Source organism: Hoplias malabaricus, chromosome 14 (assembly GCF_029633855.1).
Source record: "Hoplias malabaricus isolate fHopMal1 chromosome 14, fHopMal1.hap1, whole genome shotgun sequence".
Classification (NCBI taxonomy): Eukaryota; Metazoa; Chordata; class Actinopteri; order Characiformes; family Erythrinidae; genus Hoplias; species Hoplias malabaricus.
In genome coordinates this window covers 3004581-3030950 of record NC_089813.1, presented here as the reverse complement: position 1 = coordinate 3030950, position 26370 = coordinate 3004581, and the positions used below count along the sequence as shown (strand labels likewise).

The 26370-nt window shown below is 50.9% G+C and overlaps 1 protein-coding gene across 1 annotated transcript in view; it reads left to right on the top strand.

Annotated features, from left to right (window-relative positions):
* si:ch211-158d24.2 (multiple epidermal growth factor-like domains protein 9) overlaps nucleotides 1-21593 on the top strand; it is a 34859-nt gene extending 13266 nt beyond the window's left edge. Inside the window, 5 exon segments of the mRNA XM_066644037.1 lie at nucleotides 2401-2498; nucleotides 2501-2539; nucleotides 11645-11794; nucleotides 13824-14078; nucleotides 16925-21593. Of these exon segments, the coding sequence (XP_066500134.1) occupies nucleotides 2401-2498; nucleotides 2501-2539; nucleotides 11645-11794; nucleotides 13824-14078; nucleotides 16925-17418 (1036 nt within the window). The 3' untranslated portion in view covers nucleotides 17419-21593.
* The last annotated feature ends 4777 nt before the right edge of the window (nucleotides 21594-26370 follow it).

The window sequence follows — 26370 nt, the reverse complement described above, 5'->3', positions numbered from 1 at the left end:
TTGTGTGTGTGTGTCTATTTGTTGGTGTGGATGTGTGTGTGTGTTGTGATGCATATTTCATGAAGCAATATTTCAAATCAAGGGAAAGAAGCACTTTACGAGTCCTGTGTCATTTAAAGAAAGACCCTTCCCCTCCATGAATACTCTCTTTTCTTTTCAGCCCCATCCATCCACCCATTCTCTCTCTCTCTCTCTCTCTCTCTCTCTCTCTCTCTCTCTCTCTCTCTCTCTCTCTCTCTCTCTCTTTTCTCCTTTTCTCTGAGGTGCTGCTGCTTATTGTTTCTGGATGGTCCTACAGTGTTTGGCTGCAGTCCGATCAGTGTGTGAGCGCTTAAACTCAGTCCCCTGGGCCTGCTCAAACCGCCCTGTCATTAATCACACACACACACACACACCGCAGACGCACTGCTACACAAAATCACACACTTATAAAGAGTGCTTTCCAAAAAGGGACCACCCTTTGTCTATTTTCATTCCCGTAATCCACAGAGCGTTCGGGACCCTAACAACCGCCCAAGACCTCCATCAAATACACAGCTTTCATCTCTGAGAGGATCAGGCTCCGCTCTCGTTTCAGACCCCAACACCTCCACACCTCCTCTGTGTCCATCCTCCCTTCCTCTGTGAGAAGAAAAGCTCAGCACCGTGGGTCTGAAAGGACGTGGAGCTGGAGAGAAGAGGCAGACACAAGAGGAAAAAGACACAAAAGGAGAGGAAGCTGCTGGTGCTGTGTGGCTGTAGGATGCTTTAGGAGCATGTTTTAACACACACACACACACACCTCACTCAGTGTCCCTGGAGATTAAGGTGCGAAAAAATACAACACCCCCAAAAGCGTAACCTTCAGCCCCAGATTTACAGCTCTCTCTCTCTTGTTTTTCTCTCGTTCTCTCTCTCTCTCTCTCTCTTTCTCTCTCTCTCTCTCTTTTTTTTTCTCTCTCTTTCTCTCTTTCTCTCTCTCTCTCTTTTTTTCTCTCTCTTTCTCTCTTTCTCTCTCTCTCTCTCTCTCTCTCTCTTTTTTTCTCTCTCTTTCTCTCTCTCTCCTCTCTCTCTTTTTTCTCTTTCTCTCTTTCTCTCTTCTCTCTCTTCCTCTTTTGTTTTTCTCTCGTTCTCTCTCTCTCTCTCTCTCTCTGTCTCTCTCTCTTTTTACTCTCGTTCTCTCTCTCTCTCTCTCTTTGTTTTTCTCGTTCTCTCTCTCTCTCTCTCTCTCTGTGTGTGTGTGTGTGTGTGCTGCACTACCTCCACTCAGGAAGGTGATATGACATTAACACACACTCATTTCCGTTTTAATGATGATTAGTTTGACTGCTCTTGACCTTTCTCTCTCTCTCTCTCTCTCTCTCTCTCTCTCTCTCTCTCTGTGTGTGTGTGTGTGTGTGTTACGTTATTTGGATGGTTGGGAAATGAGCTTTAGATATTTGGTGCCATACACACACACACACACACACACACACACACACAGGGGGTGGGTCACAATAAATCAACATGTCGCCTGCTTTAATACAAACAGAGTGATTATTAATGAAGGGTTAATGCTGGTTCTGATGGAAGGGGTCTGAAGGCAGTGTGTTGTTGATGAGGGGGGGCTGTGCGCCCCCCGCTGACCCCTCCACTGCCCTCGGCCATGACCCTGTCCCAGACGACTGATGTTATTCCCTTCACCTGTCACTGGTTTTAATCTTGTGGCTGGTCTGTGTACAGTGCCGTAATGAGTCATTACTCTGACACCTAGTGGCCTGGAGGCGTCACAGGTTCTGTGTTTAACAGATTTAGTCACGTATTCGTAAAGGTTTTACTATTTTAGAGGTATTGCTTGTTAATAGCTTTAATCAGAAATAAAATAAAAATTATTTTACGTTTAAAAATGTTAAAATCCAAAATTCAAGTAAATTTAATTCAAATATGTTTCACATTTAGTTTTTACTTCAAAGTGACTCCACAAGATTCACCTCTTTGAATCTTTGGCCGACAGTCGATACGAGGAAGAAACGATTCTTTGGGAGTCGACTCCTTGGGAGTCGTTGCCCTGACAACAGCAAAACAGACAGAGCATTTTCCTGTTTGTATTTCCTTACGATATTCTTTTCTCGTTCACATTTGTGTTAGCTTTTGTACATTGACCAAAACCGCAAAAAATATCATCATGGTTCTCTTCTTCAAATGACTATTTATATTTAGTTAATGTCTAATTAACATTTGGTCATGTTTTTGTTGATTGAAGTAACACTGCTCTGTGGTAGCGGGCGCAGAACCGTGGAGCCCCACAGTGGTCACTGTGTAAAAGAGGCAGTCTTTATTGTTGGATGCACTGCGCTGGTGTGAACACACAGGGTGAGGTGTTTTTGTTCACGTTTTACATTAACACACTTCCCTATCTCTGTCTCTCCCCCCTCCCCCCAGCTCAGGGACGTGTGTGTGTAAGACAGGTGTGTATGGGCCCAAGTGTGACGACTGCCAGCCAGGATTTTTTCACTTCAGCAGCATAGGATGCCAACCGTGCAGTGCCACCAGCACTCCACCTACTGCCACCCCCAGTCAGGTAACCCCCACCCTCTTACACTCCTCCTACTGCCACCCCCAGTCAGGTAACCCCCACCCTCTTACATTCCTCCTACTGCCACCCCCAGTCGGGTAACCCCCACCCTCTTACACTCCTCTTACTGCCACCCCCAGTCAGGTAACCCCCACCCTCTTACACTCCTCCTACTGCCACCCCCAGTCAGGTAACCCCCACCCTCTTACACTCCTCCTACTGCCACCCCCAGTCAGGTAACCCCCACCCTCTTACACTCCTCTTACTGCCACCCCCAGTCAGGTAACCCCCGCCCTCTTACACTCCTCCTACTGCCACCCCCAGTCAGGTAACCCCCACCCTCTTACACTCCTCCTACTGCCACCCCCAGTCAGTTAACCCCCGCCCTCTTACACTCCTCCTACTGCCACCCCCAGTCAGGTAACCCCCACCCTCTTACACTCCTCTTACTGCCACCCCCAGTCAGGTAACCCCCACCCTCTTACACTCCTCTTACTGCCATCCCCAGTCAGGTAACCCCCGCCCTCTTACACTCCTCCTACTGCCACCCCCAGTCAGGTAACCCCCACCCTCTTACACTCCTCTTACTGCCATCCCCAGTCAGGTAACCCCCGCCCTTTTACACTCCACCTACTGCCACCCCCAGTCAGGTAACCCCCACCCTCTTACACTCCTCTTACTGCCATCCCCAGTCAGGTAACCCCCGCCCTTTTACACTCCACCTACTGCCACCCCCAGTCAGGTAACCCCCACCCGCTTACATTCCTACTGCCACCCCCAGTCAGGTAACCCCCACCCTCTTACACTCCTCTTACTGCCACCCCCAGTCAGGTAACCCCCACCCTCTTACACTCCTCCTACTGCCACCCCCAGTCAGGTAACCCCCGCCCTCTTACACTCCTCCTACTGCCACCCCCAGTCAGGTAACCCCCACCCTCTTACACTCCTCTTACTGCCATCCCCAGTCAGGTAACCCCCGCCCTCTTACACTCCTCCTACTGCCACCCCCAGTCAGGTAACCCCCACCCTCTTACACTCCTCTTACTGCCATCCCCAGTCAGGTAACCCCCGCCCTTTTACACTCCACCTACTGCCACCCCCAGTCAGGTAACCCCCACCCTCTTACACTCCTCTTACTGCCATCCCCAGTCAGGTAACCCCCGCCCTTTTACACTCCACCTACTGCCACCCCCAGTCAGGTAACCCCCACCCGCTTACATTCCTACTGCCACCCCCAGTCAGGTAACCCCGCCCTCTTACACTGCCACTCCACCTACTGCCACCCCCAGTCAGGTAACCCCAACCCTCTTACACTACTACTCCACATACTGCCACCCCCAGTTAGGTAACCCCCACCCTCTTACACTACCACTCCACCTACTGCCACCCCCCAGTCAGGTAACCCCCACCCTCTTACACTACCACTCCACCTACTGCCACCCCCAGTCAGGTAACCCCCACCCTCTTACACTCCCACTCCTCTTACTGCCACCCCCCAGTCAGGAAACCCCCACCCTCTTACACTCCTCTTACTGCCATCCTCAGTCAGGTAACCCCCACCCTCTTACACTCCTCTTACTGCCATCCCCAGTCAGTTAACCCCCGCCCTCTTACACTCCTCTTACTGCCATCCCCAGTAAGTTAACCCCCACCCTCTTACACTCCTCTTACTGCCATCCCCAGTCAGGTAACCCCAGCCCTCTTACACTCCCACTCCACCTACTGCCACCCCCCAGTCAGGTAACCCCCGCTCTCTTACACTCCTCCTACTGCCATCCCCAGTCAGGTAACCCCCACCCTCTTACACTCCTCTTACTGCCATCCCCAGTAAGTTAACCCCCACCCTCTTACACTCCTCTTACTGCCATCCCCAGTCAGTTAACCCCCGCCCTCTTACACTCCTCTTACTGCCATCCCCAGTAAGTTAACCCCCACCCTCTTACACTCCTCTTACTGCCATCCCCAGTCAGGTAACCCCCGCCCTCTTACACTCCCACTCCACCTACTGCCACCCCCAGTCAGGTAACCCCCGCCCTCTTACACTCCCACTCCACCTACTGCCACCCCCCAGTCAGGTAACCCCCGCCCTCTTACACTCCTTTTACTGCCATCCCCAGTCAGGTAACCCCCACCCTCTAACACTCCTCCTACTGCCACCCTCAGTCAGGTAACCCCTGCCCTCTTACACTCCTTTTACTGCCATCCCCAGTCAGGTAACCCCCGCCCTCTTACACTCCTCTTACTGCCACCCCCAGTCAGGCAACCCCAGCCCTCTTACACTCCCACTCCACCTACTGCCACCCCACTCAGGTAACCCCCAACCTCTAACACTCCCACTTCACCTACTGCCACCCCCCAGTCAGGTAACCCTCAATCTCTTACACCCCTCCTACTGCCACCCCCAGTCAGGTAACCCCACCTCCTTATACTACCACTCCACCTACTGCCACCCCCCAGTCAGGTAACCCCCACCCTCTTACACTCCTCCTACTGCCACCCCCAGTCAGGTAACCCCACCTGCTTATACTACCACTCCACCTACTGCCACCCCCCAGTCAGGTAGCCCCCACCCTCTTACACTCCTCTTACTGCCATCCCCAGTCAGGTAACCCCCGCCCTCTTACACTCCTCTTACTGCCATCCCCAGTAAGTTAACCCCCACCCTCTTACACTCCTCTTACTGCCATCCCCAGTCAGGTAACCCCAGCCCTCTTACACTCCCACTCCACCTACTGCCACCCCCCAGTCAGGTAACCCCCGCCCTCTTACACTCCTTTTACTGCCATCCACAGTCAGGTAACCCCCACCCTCTAACACTCTTCCTACTGCCACCCTCAGTCAGTTAACCCCCACCCTCTAACACTCTTCCTACTGCCACCCTCAGTCAGTTAACCCCTGCCCTCTTACACTCCTTTTACTGCCATCCCCAGTCAGGTAACCCCCGCCCTCTTACACTCCTTTTACTGCCATCCCCAGTCAGGTAACCCCCACCCTCTAACACTCCTCCTACTGCCACCCTCAGTCAGGTAACCCCCACCCTCTTACACTCCTTTTACTGCCACCCCCAGTCAGGCAACCCCCACCCTCTTACACTCCTTTTACTGCCATCCCCAGTCAGGTAACCCCCACCCTCTAAGACTCCTCCTACTGCCACCCTCAGTCAGGTAACCCCTGCCCTCTTACACTCCTTTTACTGCCACCCCCAGTCAGGTAACCCCCGCCCTCTTACACTCCTCTTACTGCCACCCCCAGTCAGGTAACCCCACCTCCTTATACTACCACTCCACCTACTGCCACCCCCCAGTCAGGTAACCCCCACCCTCTTACACTCCTTTTACTGCCACCCCCAGTCAGGTAACCCCCGCCCTCTTACACTCCTCTTACTGCCACCCCCAGTCAGGTAACCCCACCTCCTTATACTACCACTCCACCTACTGCCATCCCCAGTCAGGTAACCCCCACCCTCTTACACTCCTCTTACTGCCATCCCCAGTAAGTTAACCCCCACCCTCTTACACTCCTCTTACTGCCATCCCTAGTCAGTTAACCCCCGCCCTCTTACACTCCTCTTACTGCCATCCCCAGTAAGTTAACCCCCACCCTCTTACACTCCTCTTACTGCCATCCCCAGTCAGGTAACCCCAGCCCTCTTACACTCCCACTCCACCTACTGCCACCCCCCAGTCAGGTAACCCCCGCCCTCTTACACTCCTCTTACTGCCACCCCCAGTCAGGTAACCCCAGCCCTCTTACACTCCCACTCCACCTACTGCCACCCCAGTCAGGTAACCCCCAACCTCTTACACTCCTCTTACTGCCATCCCCAGTCAGTTAACCCCCGCCCTCTTACACTCCTCTTACTGCCACCCCCAGTCAGGCAACCCCAGCCCTCTTACACTCCCACTCCACCTACTGCCACCCCACTCAGGTAACCCCCAACCTCTTACACTCCCACTTCACCTACTGCCACACCCCAGTCAGGTAGCCCCCACCCTCTTACACCCCTCCTACTGCCACCCGCAGTCAGATAACCCCACCTCCTTATACTACCACTCCACCTACTGCCACCCCCCAGTCAGGTAACCCCGACCCGCTTACACTCCTCCTACTGCCACCCCCAGTCAGGTAACCCCACCTCCTTATACTACCACTCCACCTACTGCCACCCCCCAGTCAGGTAACCCCCGCCCTCTTACAGTCCTCTTACTGCCACCCCCAGTCAGGCAACCCCAGCCCTCTTACACTCCCACTCCACCTACTGCCACCCCACTCAGGTAACCCCCAACCACTTACACTCCCACTTCACCTACTGGCACCCCCCAGTCAGGTAACCCCCACCCTCTTACACCCCTCTTACTGCCACCCCAGTCAGGTAACCCCACCTCCTTATACTACCACTCCACCTACTGCCACCCCCCAGTCAGGTAGCCCCGACTCTCTTACACTCCTCCTACTGCCACCCACAGTCAGGTAACCCCACCTCCTTATACTACCACTCCACCTACTGCCACCCCCCAGTCAGGTAACCCCCACCCTCTTACACTCCTCTTACTGCCACCCCCCAGTCAGGTAACCCCCACCCTCTTACACTCCTTTTACTGCCACCCCCAGTCAGGTAACCCCCGCCCTCTTACACTCCTCTTACTGCCACCCCCAGTCAGGTAACCCCACCTCCTTATACTACCACTCCACCTACTGCCATCCCCAGTCAGGTAACCCCCACCCTCTTACACTCCTCTTACTGCCATCCCCAGTAAGTTAACCCCCACCCTCTTACACTCCTCTTACTGCCATCCCCAGTCAGTTAACCCCCGCCCTCTTACACTCCTCTTACTGCCATCCCCAGTAAGTTAACCCCCACCCTCTTACACTCCTCTTACTGCCATCCCCAGTCAGGTAACCCCAGCCCTCTTACACTCCCACTCCACCTACTGCCACCCCCCAGTCAGGTAACCCCCGCCCTCTTACACTCCTCTTACTGCCACCCCCAGTCAGGTAACCCCAGCCCTCTTACACTCCCACTCCACCTACTGCCACCCCAGTCAGGTAACCCCCAACCTCTTACACTCCTCTTACTGCCATCCCCAGTCAGTTAACCCCCGCCCTCTTACACTCCTCTTACTGCCACCCCCAGTCAGGCAACCCCAGCCCTCTTACACTCCCACTCCACCTACTGCCACCCCACTCAGGTAACCCCCAACCTCTTACACTCCCACTTCACCTACTGCCACCCCCCAGTCAGGTAACCCCCACCCTCTTACACCCCTCCTACTGCCACCCCCAGTCAGGTAACCCCACCTCCTTATACTACCACTCCACCTACTGCCACCCCCCAGTCAGGTAGCCCCGACCCTCTTACACTCCTCCTACTGCCACCCCCAGTCAGGTAACCCCACCTCCTTATAATACCACTCCACCTACTGCCACCCCCCAGTCAGGTAACCCCCGCCCTCTTACACTCCTCTTACTGCCATCCCCAGTCAGTTAACCCCCACCCTCTTACACTCCTCTTACTGCCATCCCCAGTCAGGTAACCCCCACCCTCTTACACTACCACTCCACCTACTGCCACCCCCCAGTCAGGTAACCCCCGCCCTCTTACACTCCTCTTACTGCCATCCCCAGTCAGTTAACCCTCACCCTCTTACACTCCTCTTACTGCCATCCCCAGTCAGGTAACCCCCGCCCTCTTACACTCCTCTTACTGCCATCCCCAGTCAGTTAACCCCCACCCTCTTACACTCCTCTTACTGCCATCCCCAGTCAGGTAACCCCCACCCTCTTACACTACCACTCCACCTACTGCCACCCCCCAGTCAGGTAACCCCCGCCCTCTTACACTCCTCTTACTGCCTTCCCCAGTCAGTTAACCCCCACCCTCTTACACTCCTCTTACTGCCATCCCCAGTCAGGTAACCCCCACCCTCTTACACTCCTCTTACTGCCATCCCCAGTCAGTTAACCCCCACCCTCTTACACTCCTCTTACAGCCATCCCCAGTCAGGTAACCCCCGCCCTCTTACACTCCTCTTACTGCCACCCCCAGTCAGGTAACCCCCGCCCTCTTACACTCCTCTTACTGCCATCCCCAGTCAGGTAACCCCTGCCCTCTTACACTCCTCTTACTGCCACCCCCAGTCAGGTAACCCCTGCCCTCTTACACTCCTCCTACTGCCACCCCCAGTCAGGTAACCCCACCTCCTTATACTACCACTCCACCTACTGCCACCCCCCAGTCAGGTAACCCCCGCCCTCTTACACTCCTCTTACTGCCATCCCCAGTCAGTTAACCCCCACCCTCTTACACTCCTCTTACTGCCATCCCCAGTCAGGTAACCCCCACCCTCTTACACTACCACTCCACCTACTGCCACCCCCCAGTCAGGTAACCCCCGCCCTCTTACACTCCTCTTACTGCCATCCCCAGTCAGTTAACCCTCACCCTCTTACACTCCTCTTACTGCCATCCCCAGTCAGGTAACCCCCGCCCTCTTACACTCCTCTTACTGCCATCCCCAGTCAGGTAACCCCCACCCTCTTACACTACCACTCCACCTACTGCCACCCCCCAGTCAGGTAACCCCCGCCCTCTTACACTCCTCTTACTGCCATCCCCAGTCAGTTAACCCCCACCCTCTTACACTCCTCTTACTGCCATCCCCAGTCAGTTAACCCCCACCCTCTTACACTCCTCTTACAGCCATCCCCAGTCAGGTAACCCCCGCCCTCTTACACTCCTCTTACTGCCACACCCAGTCAGGTAACCCCCGCCCTCTTACACTCCTCTTACTGCCATCCCCAGTCAGGTAACCCCTGCCCTCTTACACTCCTCTTACTGCCACCCCCAGTCAGGTAACCCCTGCCCTCTTACACTCCTCTTACTGCCATCCCCAGTCAGGTAACCCCCGCTCTCTTACACTCCTCTTACTGCCATCCCCAGTCAGGTAACCCCCATCCTCTTACACTCCTCTTACTGCCATCCCCAGTCAGGTAACCCCTGCCCTCTTACACTCCTCTTACTGCCACCCCCAGTCAGGTAACCCCCACCCTCTTACACTCCTCTTACTGCCATCCCCAGTCAGTTAACCCCCGCCCTCTTACACTCCTCTTACTGCCATCCCCAGTCAGTTAACCCCCACCCTCTTACACTCCTCTTACTGCCACCCCTAGTCAGGTAACCCCCACCCTCTTACACTCCTCTTACTGCCATCCCCAGTCAGGTAACCCCTGCCCTCTTACACTCCTCTTACTGCCACCCCCAGTCAGGTAACCCCCACCCTCTTACACTCCTTTTACTGCCATCCCCAGTCAGTTAACCCCCGCCCTCTTACACTCCTCTTACTGCCATCCCCAGTCAGTTAACCCCCACCCTCTTACACTACCACTCCACCTACTGCCACCCCCCAGTCAGGTAACCCCCGCCCTCTTACACTCCTCTTACTGCCATCCCCAGTCAGTTAACCCTCACCCTCTTACACTCCTCTTACTGCCATCCCCAGTCAGGTAACCCCCGCCCTCTTACACTCCTCTTACTGCCATCCCCAGTCAGTTAACCCCCACCCTCTTACACTCCTCTTACTGCCATCCCCAGTCAGGTAACCCCCACCCTCTTACACTACCACTCCACCTACTGCCACCCCCCAGTCAGGTAACCCCCGCCCTCTTACACTCCTCTTACTGCCATCCCCAGTCAGTTAACCCCCACCCTCTTACACTCCTCTTACTGCCATCCCCAGTCAGGTAACCCCCACCCTCTTACACTCCTCTTAACAGCCATCCCCAGTCAGGTAACCCCCGCCCTCTTACACTCCTCTTACTGCCACCCCCAGTCAGTTAACCCCCGCCCTCTTACACTCCTCTTACTGCCATCCCCAGTCAGGTAACCCCTGCCCTCTTACACTCCTCTTACTGCCACCCCCAGTCAGGTAACCCCTGCCCTCTTACACTCCTCTTACTGCCATCCCCAGTCAGGTAACCCCCGCTCTCTTACACTCCTCTTACTGCCATCCCCAGTCAGGTAACCCCCATCCTCTTACACTCCTCTTACTGCCATCCCCAGTCAGGTAACCCCTGCCCTCTTACACTCCTCTTACTGCCACCCCCAGTCAGGTAACCCCCACCCTCTTACACTCCTCTTACTGCCATCCCCAGTCAGGTAACCCCTGCCCTCTTACACTCCTCTTACTGCCACCCCCCAGTCAGGTAACCCCCACCCTCTTACACCCCTTTTACTGCCATCCCCAGTCAGTTAACCCCCGCCCTCTTACACTCCTCTTACTGCCATCCCCAGTCAGTTAACCCCCGCCCTCTTACACTCCTCTTACTGCCATCCCCAGTCAGTTAACCCCCACCCTCTTACACTCCTCTTACTGCCATCCCCAGTCAGGTAACCCCCACCCTCTTACACTCCTCTTAACAGCCATCCCCAGTCAGGTAACCCCCGCCCTCTTACACTCCTCTTACTGCCACCCCCAGTCAGTTAACCCCCGCCCTCTTACACTCCTCTTACTGCCATCCCCAGTCAGGTAACCCCTGCCCTCTTACACTCCTCTTACTGCCACCCCCAGTCAGGTAACCCCTGCCCTCTTACACTCCTCTTACTGCCATCCCCAGTCAGGTAACCCCCGCTCTCTTACACTCCTCTTACTGCCATCCCCAGTCAGGTAACCCCCATCCTCTTACACTCCTCTTACTGCCATCCCCAGTCAGGTAACCCCTGCCCTCTTACACTCCTCTTACTGCCACCCCCAGTCAGGTAACCCCCACCCTCTTACACTCCTCTTACTGCCATCCCCAGTCAGGTAACCCCTGCCCTCTTACACTCCTCTTACTGCCACCCCCCAGTCAGGTAACCCCCACCCTCTTACACCCCTTTTACTGCCATCCCCAGTCAGTTAACCCCCGCCCTCTTACACTCCTCTTACTGCCATCCCCAGTCAGTTAACCCCCGCCCTCTTACACTCCTCTTACTGCCACCCCCAGTCAGTTAACCCCCACCCTCTTACACTCCCACTCCCACTCCATATATTTATATATATTATATATACAATTAATTTTAATATGAATTTCTCTCTCTCTCTCTCTCTCTCTCTCTCTCTCTCTCTCTCTCAGGTGTGTGTATGGACTGTCAGGATAACACTCAGGGTCAGAACTGTGAAGAGTGTGTGTCGGGGTTTTACCGCGTTCTGGGCAGCAGTGTGAAGGACGGGTGTGTGTCCTGCCCCTGCGATGACCACAGCTCCACGGGCTCCTGCCACCTGGGTGAGGACGGGTCTCGCTCGCTCTGATTGGCCGACTGTACCTCACTGACACTAAAGTAAAGTAAACCTCGGCCCATTACGTAAGAGCCCCGGACTGGAGCTGACCCCGGGCTTCGGTTCACTCAGTGGACAGCTCTGGACCAATCAGAGCCCTTCACGCCTCGTCTGCTGCTGTCCTGGTCCCTACTGCTCAGCAACAACCCGGCGACCGGGCACGGGCTGTCTGCTTACATTACACACACACACACACACACACACACACACACACACACACACACACACAGAGGGGGGGACACAGCGAGAGAGAAAGAGAGAGAGAGAGAGAGAGAGAGAGAGAGAGAGAGGGAGGGAACAAGTGACAGATAAAAATAGAGAAAGAAAAATGAAGATGGTAATGATGAGGAAAATGAAGGTGGATAAACACACTACAGATACACACACACACACACTCCCAAAGACCATCAGCAGGTTGTCTGAACTTAAAGGTGCAGTAGGCATTTCCTATTGATATAAATGTAATTGTCAAATATAAGTAGCAAGATTAAAAATAGGTATCTGTGCACTGACGGCAGCACAAGTGCATTGTGGGCCTGAGAAAACCAGCTTGGGTAAATGCCACAACTTCAGAACAAAGGGTTTGTTGTTGTAGTTCTGCTTCTTGGCCACTAGAGGCTGCCTTGACTAATGCTCTAGTGCCCTGCTTGGGATTTGGGGCTAGTTCTTGTGGCTAGTTTGGTGAACTACAATAACACAGACTGGCACTTTGAGGAAACTGCATACTGTACCTTTAATGACCACAATATTTTGTGATGATTTGTGTGGTTCAGAAAATTATTGTTGCACTAAATAATAGTAATAAATGTATGTACTGTATATTACAAATGTGTGATAGATAAGAAAACAGGGCTGTACATCTGTGTGTGTGTGTGTGTGTGTACAGTATATGTGTGTTAGTTAAAGGCTCGGCAGTCACTCACAGCCTGTGGTGCTCACACTGCTCCCAAACCTCATCAATATTTCAGACCTGACCTCTGCAGAGCGAGGAAGAGAGAGACAGAGTGTGTGTGTGTGTGTGTGTGTGTGTGTGTACTGTAGACAGTGTCTGTCTCAGAAGCCTTTGGGCCAAAACACATTGTGTTACATGGAAAGTGTCTCAGCACAAAGGCCCCCCACAGATATAGGCCTCTGTTTTCTGAGAGAACGAGCTCCATCTGGAGTCCTCTGTGTTGATAAGACTGAATGCCATCAGATTCTCACAGAAATGTTCTTCTCCACAGTAGAACACAGTTCTGTTTCTTAATGAAATGTCAGAACCCCACAAGGATCAAACCCCACAGCAGTGTTCTCCCCCTGTGTAAACAGCCCCTGTTCAGAACGCACCTGTTCCTTTAAATGATAACGAGCCGCTCGCTGTTCACCCCGACCCCGAGCGCACAGCAGTGAGGAGCAGGAGCAGAAGCTCTGGTTTTTAGCCGTTTTCACTCTGTTCTCTTTCTTCTCAGAATTGCGCTCTTGTCGTAAACGCAGGTCCAGTGCTGTGATTGGTCAGACTCCGAAGAGGGGGCGGGGTGATTCCGATGTCTCTGCACTTGGCGTCAGGCGTGGACCGTAATCAGAACGACTCGTTTTAGCCCATGGTTTCAGACTCAGGCAGCACACAGGAATGGACTGGGTGGTGTTGTTTCACAGTGTGTGGGTTGGTGGGCTCCAGATCCACACATTAACAGGGGAGTTTCTCATAATATCTCCCTGGAATGGAGCTGAATGCACTACATATAAAGGGTGTCTCAATAACAGGGCTGTGACACGCTTGGAGTCTTGAGGTGGGAACAGAGCAGGAGGAACCTGGTGTCACTGCGCCATCTGGTGGCAGAGCAGAGGAACTACAGGAATAGAGCATCAGGCAGAGCTCAGGATTAACCACTTATTAATGATTTATTATTACAAATTGTATTTGACATATCTCTCTCTCTCTCTCTCTCTCTCTCTCTCTCTCTCTCTCTCTCTCTCTCTCTCTCTCTGTGTTCCAGACTCCGGGGGGAGGCCGGTGTGTGACGAGTGTAAGGCCGGTTTCCGGGGACCCACCTGCGAGGAGTGTGTGGAGGGTTTATATAAATCCGGAGATGTGTGTGTAGCGTGTGATTGCGGAGGGATAACGGACCCTCGCTGCCACCCACAGAGCGGACACTGCCTCAACTGCCCTGAGAACACAGAGGGAAAACACTGCGAGAAGTGTGCCCCCGGATACACACGGGACCCCTCCACACACACCTGCACACGCTCAGGTGAGAGAGAGAGAGAGAGAGGGAGGGAGAGAGAGAAAGAGAGAGGGAGATGAGAGAGAGATAAAGAGAGAGTGAGGGAGGGGGAGAGAGAGAGAGGGAGGCAGAGGGAGAGAGAGAAAGAGAGAGGGAGATGAGAGAAAGATAAAGAGAGAGTGAGGGAGGGAGGGAGGGGGAGAGAGAGAGATGAGAGAGGGAGAGAGAGAGAGAGGGAGGCAGAGGGAGAGAAAGAGAGAGAGGGAGGGATAGAGAGAGAGAGGGAGGCAGAGGGAGAGAAAGAGAGAGAGGGAGGGATAGAGAGAGAGATGAGAGAGATAGAGAGAGAGAAAGAGAGGGAGGGAGGGAGAGAGGGAGTGAGAGAGAGAGAGGGAGGCAGAGGGAGAGAAAGATAGATAAAGAGAAAGTAAGAGCGAGAGAGAGAGAGAGGGAGGGAGGGAGAAAGAGAAAGAGAGAGGGAGATGAGAGAGAGATAAAGAGAGAGTGAGTGAGGGAGGGAGGGGGAGTGAGAGAGATGAGAGAGAGAGAGAGGGAGAGAGAGAGAGAGAGGGAGGGAGAGAAAGAGATAGATAGAGAGAAAGTAAGAGAGAGAGAGAGAGGGAGAGATGAAGAAGCTTTGTTAATTGTAAGGTAATGATGCTCTGGGATTTTCCGGCTCTTTGTCGGGGCAGTAACCGTGTTCCTGAGCTGATGACAATGTCAAGAACAGGGTGGATCACTCTTAGCCTTCTCTCACACGCACAGTGTCACATTCCCTGGGGCTCCCTGGAGGAGTGGACTTATTAGGTCAGATGTGGGAGGACAATAGGGAGGCTACACTCCGTTTGGATGCAGGAATTCACAGAACGTCCCAAAGCCAGGTTTTCTAAGGTCATGGCACGTTTCAAGATCACACCACGCCTCGGTGAGGGATACATCACGAGAGAACGATGTGTACAAGTCGTTTAGAGTCAGTTCTAGTCTTAGAGGTTAGATAATAAATTAATTAATTAATTCACTCACTCACCCTGCTTCATCCAAATCCTACCCGGAATCAGTGGGAACACCGCAGGGATACAGACACTCACACCTGTGGACAGTGTCTCACACTCACCCAGTCACTCACACAGTCATCAGTCATTTACACACTCACCCAGTCACTCACACAGTCACCCAGTCACTCACACAGTCATCAGTCATTTACACACTCACTCAGTCACTCACACACTCACCCAGTCAATTACACACTCGCCCAGTCACTCACACACTCACCCAGTCACTCACACAGTCATCAGTCATTTACACACTCACCCAGTCACTCACACACTCACCCAGTCACTCACACACACACACCCAGTCAATTACACACTCACCCAGTCACTCACACACTCACCCAGTCACTCACACACACACACCCAGTCACTCACACACACACACCCAGTCAATTACACACTCACCCAGTCACTCACACAGCCACCCAGTCACTCACACAGCCACCCAGTCACTCACACACTCACCCAGTCACTCACACAGTCACCCAGTCAATTACACACTCACCCAGTCACTCACACACTCACCCAGTCACTCACACAGTCATCAGTCATTTACACACTCACCCAGTCACTCACACAGTCACCCAGTCAATTACACACTCACCCAGTCACTCACACAGTCATCAGTCATTTACACACTCACTCAGTCACTCACACACTCACCCAGTCAATTACACACTCGCCCAGTCACTCACACACTCACCCAGTCACTCACACAGTCATCAGTCATTTACACACTCACCCAGTCACTCACACACTCACCCAGTCACTCACACACACACACCCAGTCACTCACACACTCACCCAGTCACTTACACACACACACCCAGTCACTCACACACACACACCCAGTCACTCACACACACACACCCAGTCAATTACACACTCACCCAGTCACTCACACAGCCACCCAGTCACTCACACAGCCACCCAGTCACTCACACACTCACCCAGTCACTCACACAGTCACCCAGTCAATTACACACTCACCCAGTCACTCACACACTCACCCAGTCACTCACACAGTCACCCAGTCACTCACACACTCACCCAGTCACTCACACAGTCACCCAGTCACTCACACACTCACCCAGTCACTCACAAAGTCACCCAGTCACTCACACAGTCATCAGTCATTTACACACTCACCCAGTCACTCACACAGTCACCCAGTCAATTACACACTCACCCAGTCACTCACACACTCACCCAGTCACTCAGTCACTCACACACTCACCAGTCATTTACACACTCACCCAGTCACTCACACACTCACTCAATCACTCACACACTCATCCAGTCACTCACACACTCACCCAGTCAATTACACACTCACACACTCACCCAGTCACTCACACACTCATCCAGTCAATTACACACTCACCCAGTCAATTACACACTCACACAGACATCAGTCATTTACACACTCACCCAGTCAATTACACACTCACCCAGTCACTCACACACTCACCCAGTCACTCACACACTCACTCAATCACTCACACAGTCTTCCAGTCACTCACACACTCACCCAGTAACTCACACACTCATCCAGTTAATTACAAACTCACCCAGTCACTCACACAGTCTTCCAGTCACTCACACACTCACCCAGTAACTCACACACTCATCCAGTTAATTACAAACTCACCCAGTCACTCACACACTCACCCAGTCATTCACACACTCACCCTGTAAGTCATGCATGCACCCAGTTAATTACCCACTGACCCAGTCATTCACACACTCACACTTGTGGACAGTTTCAGAATCTCTCTCTCTCTTTTTCTCTCTCTCTCTCTCTCTCTCTCTCTCTCCCAGCTCTCAGAGTAGTGCCGACCCTCGCTCCCAAGTCGTCTACAGTGTCCAAGACCACGTCCTCGTCGCCCTCTACTTCTTCATCCCTCCGCTTCACCTCCTCCTCTCCCTCGTCCACGGCTCCTTCTGGTTCCCCCACCCTTCAGTCCGCTCCCGGAGATGCCGTGTCCGGCAGCAACAACAACAGCACGGCCTCTGCCCTCACCGTTGTGTCCTGGACGCAGTTCAACATCATCGTGCTGGCCGTCATCATCGCCATGGTGGTGCTGCTGATGGCTCTGGTGGGCGGAGTCTACACGTACCGGGAGTACCGCAACCGCAAGCTCAATGCCCCCTTCTGGACCATCGAGCTGAAGGAAGACAACATTAGCTTCAGCAGCTACCACGACAGCATCCCTCACGCCGACCCCAATGCCCTGCTGGAGGAAGAGCCCTGTGTTGTGGCCGCCAACGGCCAGCTGGCCCTCGCCACCGCGGCTAACATGTACAAAGCATGAAGGAACACGGGAGACGCCTCCCCGGAGATTCCCAGTGCGAGAAAACAAAAGGGACCCCAGCTGGGAGCCTGAGCTGCCATCTCCGTCAGACCATCACCTGCTTCTAAGGCTTTAAGGCTTTTGCTCCCTCTCTGATCTCTTGTTTGTGAGGCTGACATTCCCAATCTGAGCATCCGGTCCAATGGACCACCTGCTACTCGGCAGAGATTCCCGATTTGAGGATAAGAGACTCCACGTTTGCCGTGAAGGTATACCCCCTGCATCAGAGCGGATCACCTGCTTCTAAGGCTGTACCACTCTGTTTCCAGACCTCTGTTTGTGAGGCTGACATTCCCAATCCGAGAGTCCACACCAGTGGATGACCTGCTTTTAAGCTTCCCAATCTGTGGAAAAGAGACTCCACGTTTTCCATGAAGGTACCCTCGCAGCAGCTTGCTATGGACGAAAACAACCATCTCCGTCTAGTGGATCACATGCATCGCAACTTGTAACATGTATCGCTCCATCCTTGATCTATTTCCACTCATCCAGCTTGTGGTATGAACGATTCCCAATCGGAGCGTCCATTCCAGTGAATCAACTGGCATTCCAAATTTGAGCGAAAGGGACTCTACATTTTTACCAGAGGGTGCTTCAATCTCAGTCTAGTGGATCACCTGCGACTAACGTTGTATCACCTTGAAACATTCCCAAAACATTCCCAGTTAGCGAAGACGGGACTCTTCCTAGCTGGGAGCCAGTGCTACCTTCTTAATCACCTACTTTTAAGGGTTTCTCCTTCCTAAACCTAGATTCCCAGTCAGGGAAAGTACGTACCCTTTGCGCCGGGAGTCCACCGGGATTTGCTCCCATCTCAGCCCTATGGATCACCTGCTTTGTTTATCGCTCCTCTTCCATATCAGTGTCCTCTCTCATGGCGCCAGATGGGAGGGATTTCCTGGGGATTCCCCTGCTGAGGAAGATATGACTGGTTTTCAACAAGGTACAAGGTCCCCTTGCGCAAGAAGCTTGCTCTTTCATCTCCAGCGGACCACTTGCTTGGAAGGTTTTCCTGCTCCCTTCCTGCTGTCAGCATCTCTCTTCCGGGGTTTATCCGCTGAGAGGCAGCTAAGGAGCAAGGTATTACCTTCTCTGAGGTGCTCCTCTGCCGTCTCAGTCCAGGGTGTGGCTCGCTTTAACCTAGAGACTCAGCGTCGGGCGAGAATCTGTCCTTCCATTGCAGGGATCTTGCCGGTGTAGCTAGTGCTGACATTTCGGCTCAGAAGATAACTCTGGCACATGCCGTTTGTCGATCCCCTGCTCCTATAGGCAGACCACCATCAAACCCTCCCTGGCGCCTTAAGCAGGCCTGCCACCAAGGCGTAGCCCAGTTTGTTGAATCCCCACCCGCATTGACCCCCAAAATGACTTAAGGCCGTTCCCCCCCCAGGCCCCGTGAGACAAATCCCAGCCACTAAACACTTCCATCGTACACCACCTGGAACTGAATACAGCCTAATGTGGCTCGTCTGTGGCACTCGCAAATGTTTCAGCCTTACTCTTTTTGAGTGTGTGTGTTTGTGTGTGTGTGTGTGTATAGAGCTGGATTCTATACAGGAATGTACAAAGACGTTTCTTGGTGTGAATGGACGCTGCGTCTTTTTAAGCCATGGTATGTGGAGTTGGACTTGGAGGGGACCAGTGTCCAGGTGTCTTTTTCTTTCGTTTTTATGTGCGATGGGACAGAGGGAAGCTGTAACGAGGCCGGGAAGACGAAGGAAATGAACAGAACCCGTGCCCAATGACCACTTTATTAAATGTGACCACAGGGAGAATGTGGAACGGATGTTCATAGTTAATTAACGTCATTCTCTCTCTCTCTCTCTCTCTCTCATTCTATTCTGCTGACCTTTGCGTTGCAGTGAACTTAACCACTAGGAAAAACCTCAGCAATGAAGTCTGTTATGTATTTGTTTTTTTTAAAAATAGTCCAGTTGCCCCACCGCTCTGATTTTTCCCGAAGATAACATCATGCACTGTTTATTTTTACGAGATTTCGCACAGAAAAAAAGTCACACTTTGTCATTTATTTATTTATTTATTTATTTATTTATTGGGAAATCCCCAAACCTGATCCACTTCCAACTCGGAGGTCATCAGATATTAAACATTGCGTGTTTAATATGGATCAGATATTATGGGTTAGCCGTGTTAACAAAAATCTCCAGTGGCAAGATGTGACTCTCAAGATGAAACTCCTCAGGCTCATTCAGTGTGTAATTAACAACACATGCCACCACTACATGACTGTGTAACTAACGTTGACGTACTCGCAAACGGTCTACAGTGGCACAGCGTAATTATAAGAACGATAATACATATATGTTTCAAATGACATCATGCTTTGTACCTGGTGATTACATGTAAAAATGTAATGTGTAAGAATTAACATTAGCTGTGTTACTATAATTCGTCCAGCATTCTCGTTTCTGATTGTGTGGCTAATGTGTAATTACACCCCAGTAAACAAGGAACGTCCCTGGACGTTCAAAATGGGTCTAAAAGTAGTCTGTACGTCAAGGACATATTTTAAACGTCAATGGACGTCCAAAATCCATCTTAATAAGTTAGTTAAGTGGTGACCAATCGATAACGCCAGTGGACATCCAAAACGCGTTTTATACGAGTAATTTATTACGGAACCAATTAATAATGTCAATGGACGTCCAAAATACGTCTAATAGTCGTCTTTTCAATGTCTGTGTTTGGACGTCTTTTCAACTTTCATTTTCAACCTTAAGAGAACGTTGATTAGATGGCAGTCGTTACGTTATTTCAACGTTGGCTAAATGTTTACTGGGACTGTTGGATTGTGGGACATGTAGGATTCTACATATAACACAGGACCAGCTCCTCAGAGAAAGGTACCACACAGAGAGTTGGTAACTGCACTGTAGTTTGAAGCAAGTGTCCTCAGATTCACTGCTGTTTCCCATCTGAGACCCCACTTTCCAATCCACTGTGATTCATCTGTCCACGTTTCTCTGCAACGGGCACTGACTTCGTCTAGATGACAGTCCAACTGTGTTTCCTCATCGTTTTCACACACACACACACACACTGACACGCATTTCTGTTGAACCTCCTGCTGCCAAGGAGCTGGCTCCTGTACGTCAGCAGTACTCCCCTCTCTTCATATTTACGCAAGAGAGGACTGTTTATGTCGGTGTAAACCTGTCACAGCTGAGGTCAGTGCATTACGCCGGTAACGTAACAACTTCTCCCTGTTCATTTCAGCGCTTAAGCTTTTTAAAACACTACTGTTCTGCTTTACTGAAGCTGTTCCCTGAACCTCACGTCAAATACCAGAGTCGGGGCCACTTTCCACTTTTCAGTTAAAACGTAAGCTCCTGCTGGTGTGGGTCTCTTTGGTGTTTTCCCCTCTGTAAACGCTGCAGTGAGTGGCTGAGGTCGCCCACAGCCCACAGGCTTTGCACACTAAACAACAACATGTTTTTCCACGGTGCAGGTGAAGCAGCCCTGGAGTCCAGCTTTGGGGGCTTGGAAAACAAGGCAAACTACAGCAGTCAATGCCTTATTGTTGGCCCTCAATAATCCGTACCAGTGAATGGCTGAGTTGCTGTGTGAGAAAAGCGCTGCTTCCTTGAACCTCGAGTGTCCAAGGATCCCACTTGACCCCAGCTCAGTAAACAGTGCTGTAATAATGACAATAAACAATGAGCCGCCCCTCTGAGACTCGTGTGTAAATATGGTGACTGTACATAATGATATGACATTGCACATAAGGAATATGCTGTACATTAGAGTGTTTTTTAATGATTACGTTTATGAATATTATTTATGTATGTATTTATTTATTGATGTGTTTATTTTTGGAGCCTGTCCACACCCACGCTCGGTGGTTTCCTGCCTCTATCACTGAGGGCCTCCAAAAATAAGAACAAATAAAGTCAGTGACAGGAGTTGGGTCATTGGGCAATGTCTGGCAACCCAAATAATTCAAAGAGAAAAGTTGCACAAGTTACTGTGAACCACAGAGAACACCTCATCCCCTCCAGGTTAGTCTCCATCATTGCTGGCTGTGTAATTTACCCCCGCCTCACCCCCTGTTTAAAGATGTGTCAGAATTTATTTGGAGCACTCACCTACAACACGTACTGAATAAAGTTGGGTTCATCAGGATGAAAGCTCTCTTTGTCTCCTTCACTCAGCTGCTTCATTCATTCATTCATTCATTCATTAACCAGTAACCAGTTCATGCTGATCAGTGTTGTGGTGGGTCTAAGTCCTACTCACACAGTCACTCATTCACACACTTACACCTGTGGATAATATCACACACTCACTCTTTCACTCACACCTGTGGATAATATCACACACTCACTCTGTCACTCACACCTGTGGATAATATCACACACTCTGTCACTAACACACTCACACCTGTGGATAATATCACACTCTCACTCTGTCACTCACACCTGTGGATAATATCACACTCTCACTCTGTCACTCACATCTGTGGATAATATCACAGACTCACTCTGTCACTCACACCTTCACACCTGTGGATAATATCACACTCTCACTCTGTCACTCACACCTGTGGATAATATCACACTCTCACTCTGTCACTCACACCTGTGGATAATATCACTCTGTCACTCACACACTCACACCTGTGGATAATATCACACTCTCACTCTGTGTGTGTCTACAGGTGTGAGTGACAGAGTGAGAGTGGATAATATCACACACTCACTCTGTCACTCACACACACACCTGTGGATAATATCACACACTCACTCTGTCACTCACACCTGTGGATAATATAACACTCTCACTCTGTCACTCACACCTGTGGATAATATCACACTCTCACTCTGTCACTCACACCTGTGGATAATATCACACTCTCACTCTGTCACTCACACCTGTGGATAATATCACACACTCACTCTGTCACTCACACCTGTGGATAATATTAAACTCTCACTCTGTCACTCACACCTGTGGATAATATCACACAATCACTCTGTCACTCACACCTGTGGATAATATCACACACTCACACCTTTGGATAATATCACACTCTCACTCTGTCACTCACACCTGTGGATAATATCACACATTCACTCTGTCACTCACACCTGTGGATACTATCACACACTCACTCTGTCACTCACACCTGTGGATAATATCACACTCTCACTCTGTCACTCACACCTGTGGATAATATCACACTCTCACTCTGTCACTCACACCTGTGGATAATATCACACTCTCACTCTGTCACTCACACCTGTGGATAATATCACACATTCACTCTGTCACTCACACATGTGGATAATATCACACACTCACTCTGTCACTCACACCTGTGGATAATATCACACTCTCACTCTGTCACTCACACCTGTGGATAATATCACATACTGACTCTGTCACACACCTGTGAATAATATCACACATTCACTTTGTCACTCACACCTGTGGATAATATTACACTCTCACTCTGTCACTTACACCTGTGGATAATATCACGCACTCACTCTGTCACTCACACCTGTGGATAATATCACACACTCACTCTGTCACTCACACCTGTGGATAATATCACACTCTCACTCTGTCACTCACACCTGTGGATAATATCACACACTCACTCTGTCACTCACACCTGTGGATAATATCACACTCTGACTCTGTGTGTGTCTACAGGTGTGAGTGACAGAGTGAGAGTGGATAATATCACAAACTCACTCTGTCACTCACACCTGTGGATAATATCACACTCTCACTCTGTCACTCACACCTGTGGATAATATCACACACTCACTCTGTCACTCACACCTGTGGATAATATCACACTCTCACTCTGTCACTCACACCTGTGGATAATATCACACACTCACTCTGTCACTCACACACTCACACCTGTGGATAATATCACACATTCACTCTGTCACTCACACCTGTGGATAATATCACACACTCACACCTTTGGATAATATCACACACTCACTCTGTCACTCACACACTCATACCTGTGGGTAATATCACACATTCACTCTGTCACTCACACACTCACCCCTGTGGATAATATCACACATTCACTCTGTCACACACTCATACCTGTGGGTAATATCACACATTCACTCTGTCACTCACACACTCACCCCTGTGGATAATATCACACATTCACTCTGTCACACACTCACACCTGTGGATAATATCACACACTCACTCTGTCACTCACACCTGTGGATAATATCACACACTCACTCTGTCACTCGCACACTCACACCTTTGGATAATATCACACATTCACTCTCTCACTCACACCTGGAGATAATATCACACTCTCACTCTGTCACTCACACACTCACACCTGGAGATAATATCACACTCTCACTCTGTCACTCACACACTCACACCTGTGGATAATATCACACTCACCTAGTCGCTCTATCACGCTCACATTCATCCTGTTACTCAGAGCGGTGGATGTTCACACACTCTGTCTCTCGTTCACATACTCAGACCTGTCCACAGTTTCACACACACTCACTCCTGTGGATAATATCACACACACTCACCCAATCACTCACACACACACACACACACACACACACACACACACACTCAGTCCAAATAATCCCTGGCTCTGGGGAGATGATTCAGAGCAACATCAGCTTGTTTTTTTCTGGAGGTGTCTGTCTTTTCTTTTGTGTCTATTTCCTTCCCTCAGCACCAGGCTCTCCTTCTCTCCAGCTGCACGTCCTTTCAGACCCAGCACTGAGCAGACGCGGGATCTTTCAGTGAATCCCTCAGTGACGGTGTAAGTCCCGTGAATGCGGCGTGGACAGCTGTGAGGTGGTTAGAGGTCTCGTCTCGTCGCTCGTATCCTGCATCTGGAGTTAACTGAAACATCTGCTGGGATCCAGGGCCGGTTCTTTCCAGAAATCACAGCTTTGGTAATGAGTGATTTATAGAAGCATGTTTTCAGGAAATGATGCTTTAATTACAGCACAAACATGAACTCTAAACTGCAGTGTCACGATTGCACCGCAAAACAACTCGGATAACATTGGTGTCCCGGCTTCTACCCTCCAGCAGCCTCCCGATTCAGAGCTGCGTGCAGAACCAAATGACAGGGTGGACACTGGCCAAGGACGTCCAACAATATAAGCTGCAGTTTTGGTTTCTAACACTTTGAGGATAACATTCCCCAAACCCAGAAACTACAGCTGGATCTAGGCTTTCACTTTCCCTTGCAGCTCCTTAAAAAACAGGGATGCGAGGCCTACACAGGCCCTATCAGGTGATCAGCAATCTGAACGGTTCCAGACAGAAATGTTTATTTCCTGACACCTTAAATAAACAAAACTGGGTCTCGACACTAACAAAGCTGTCCATTCACAATGAAAAAAGCGAAATTAGACTTCTGCAGAGCTACTGTTCGTTTTCATTCACAAGCTCTGCATCTTTTAAGGTGGAATGGTGTGTTCGAGCAAGAAGACGACTGTAGCTTTGGTAGTTGAAGTGTAATTTTTCTGTAACTCATTTGTAACTCGAGTTGTTTCGTTTTGGAGACAGTTCCACCTTAAATAACCTCTGACAATAAAAATAGATTGATAATAACCATCCATGGAGTAGATCTTTTCCCCTATTTACAGAGCCAGGTCTGTGCACAAACGCTGGAGCTTTTTCCAGACCGGAGAGTTGGGGAAACCTTAAAGCTGTTACCACTGCCTTTAAAGACCAACTCCAAAGGGAAGTGACCTTGCGTCTGCGCTGAGAATGGTACCTGAAGATATGATCTGTTTGCTTCTAATTCTTACAAAGGGGCACATTAACATCACAGCATCACACAGCAGAGAAGGGATCTAGAGTGCATCCAGATGTGGGCCACTTCTGGCAGTGATGCAGCACTGCTGGAGCAATATCCGCTCTATTAAACCACACACAACCACAACAAGACTTCATAAATGTTGCATGACCACATGACTCAAAACAGATCTGACTCACTTCTACCAAAGACATGACTATGCTGATCACGGAAAACTGAATGTAAACTAAGCATCGCTCAAAAGTGGTGATTCATGGCCTGGTGTGGAGTCTACGTGGCCCTATAGGCGAGCAGGAGCCGTCCGCTCAAATGACATCAGTCCATTTTCCCCCGGAAAAGCCATCTTTGTTGACTTTCTCTGGACTCTAAATTTAGTGTGTATTAAAGATGAAGTGGTGGGAAATCTGGCTCTGATTTGGATGGATGAGGCAAAAGAGCAAATGAGTAAATGTATTATATTTACCAGCTTTATATTTGAATTGTAATTTCCACCTTAACCCTAGAAGCAACTATACTCTGACCTGGTGAGACCTGGAAGCTCAGAGAGCCACTGATTTGATGCATTCAAATACAAAAACCGGCTCTCTGTGCTTCTAGTGTTAAATGTGTCACTAGTCATTGTTGAGGCGCAGCAGGTAGTGTCACATTCACACAGCTCCAGGGACCTGGAAGTTGTGGGTTCGATTCCCGCTCCGGGTGACTGTCTGTGAGGAGTGTGGTGTGTTCTCCCTGTGTCTGCGTGGGTTTCCTCCGGGTGACTGTCTGTGAGGAGTGTGGTGTGTTCTCCCTGTGTCTGCGTGGGTTTCCTCCGGGTGACTGTCTGTGAGGAGTGTGGTGTGTTCTCCCTGTGTCTGCGTGGGTTTCCTCCGGGTGACTGTCTGTGAGGAGTGTGGTGTGTTCTCCCTGTGTCTGCGTGGGTTTCCTCCGGGTGACTGTCTGTGAGGAGTGTGGTGTGTTCTCCCTGTGTCTGTGTGGGTTTCCTCCGGGTGACTGTCTGTGAGGAGTGTGGTGTGTTCTTCCTGTGTCTGTGTGGGTTTCCTCCGGGTGACTGTCTGTGAGGAGTGTGGTGTGTTCTCCCAGTGTCTGGGTGGGTTTCCTCCGGG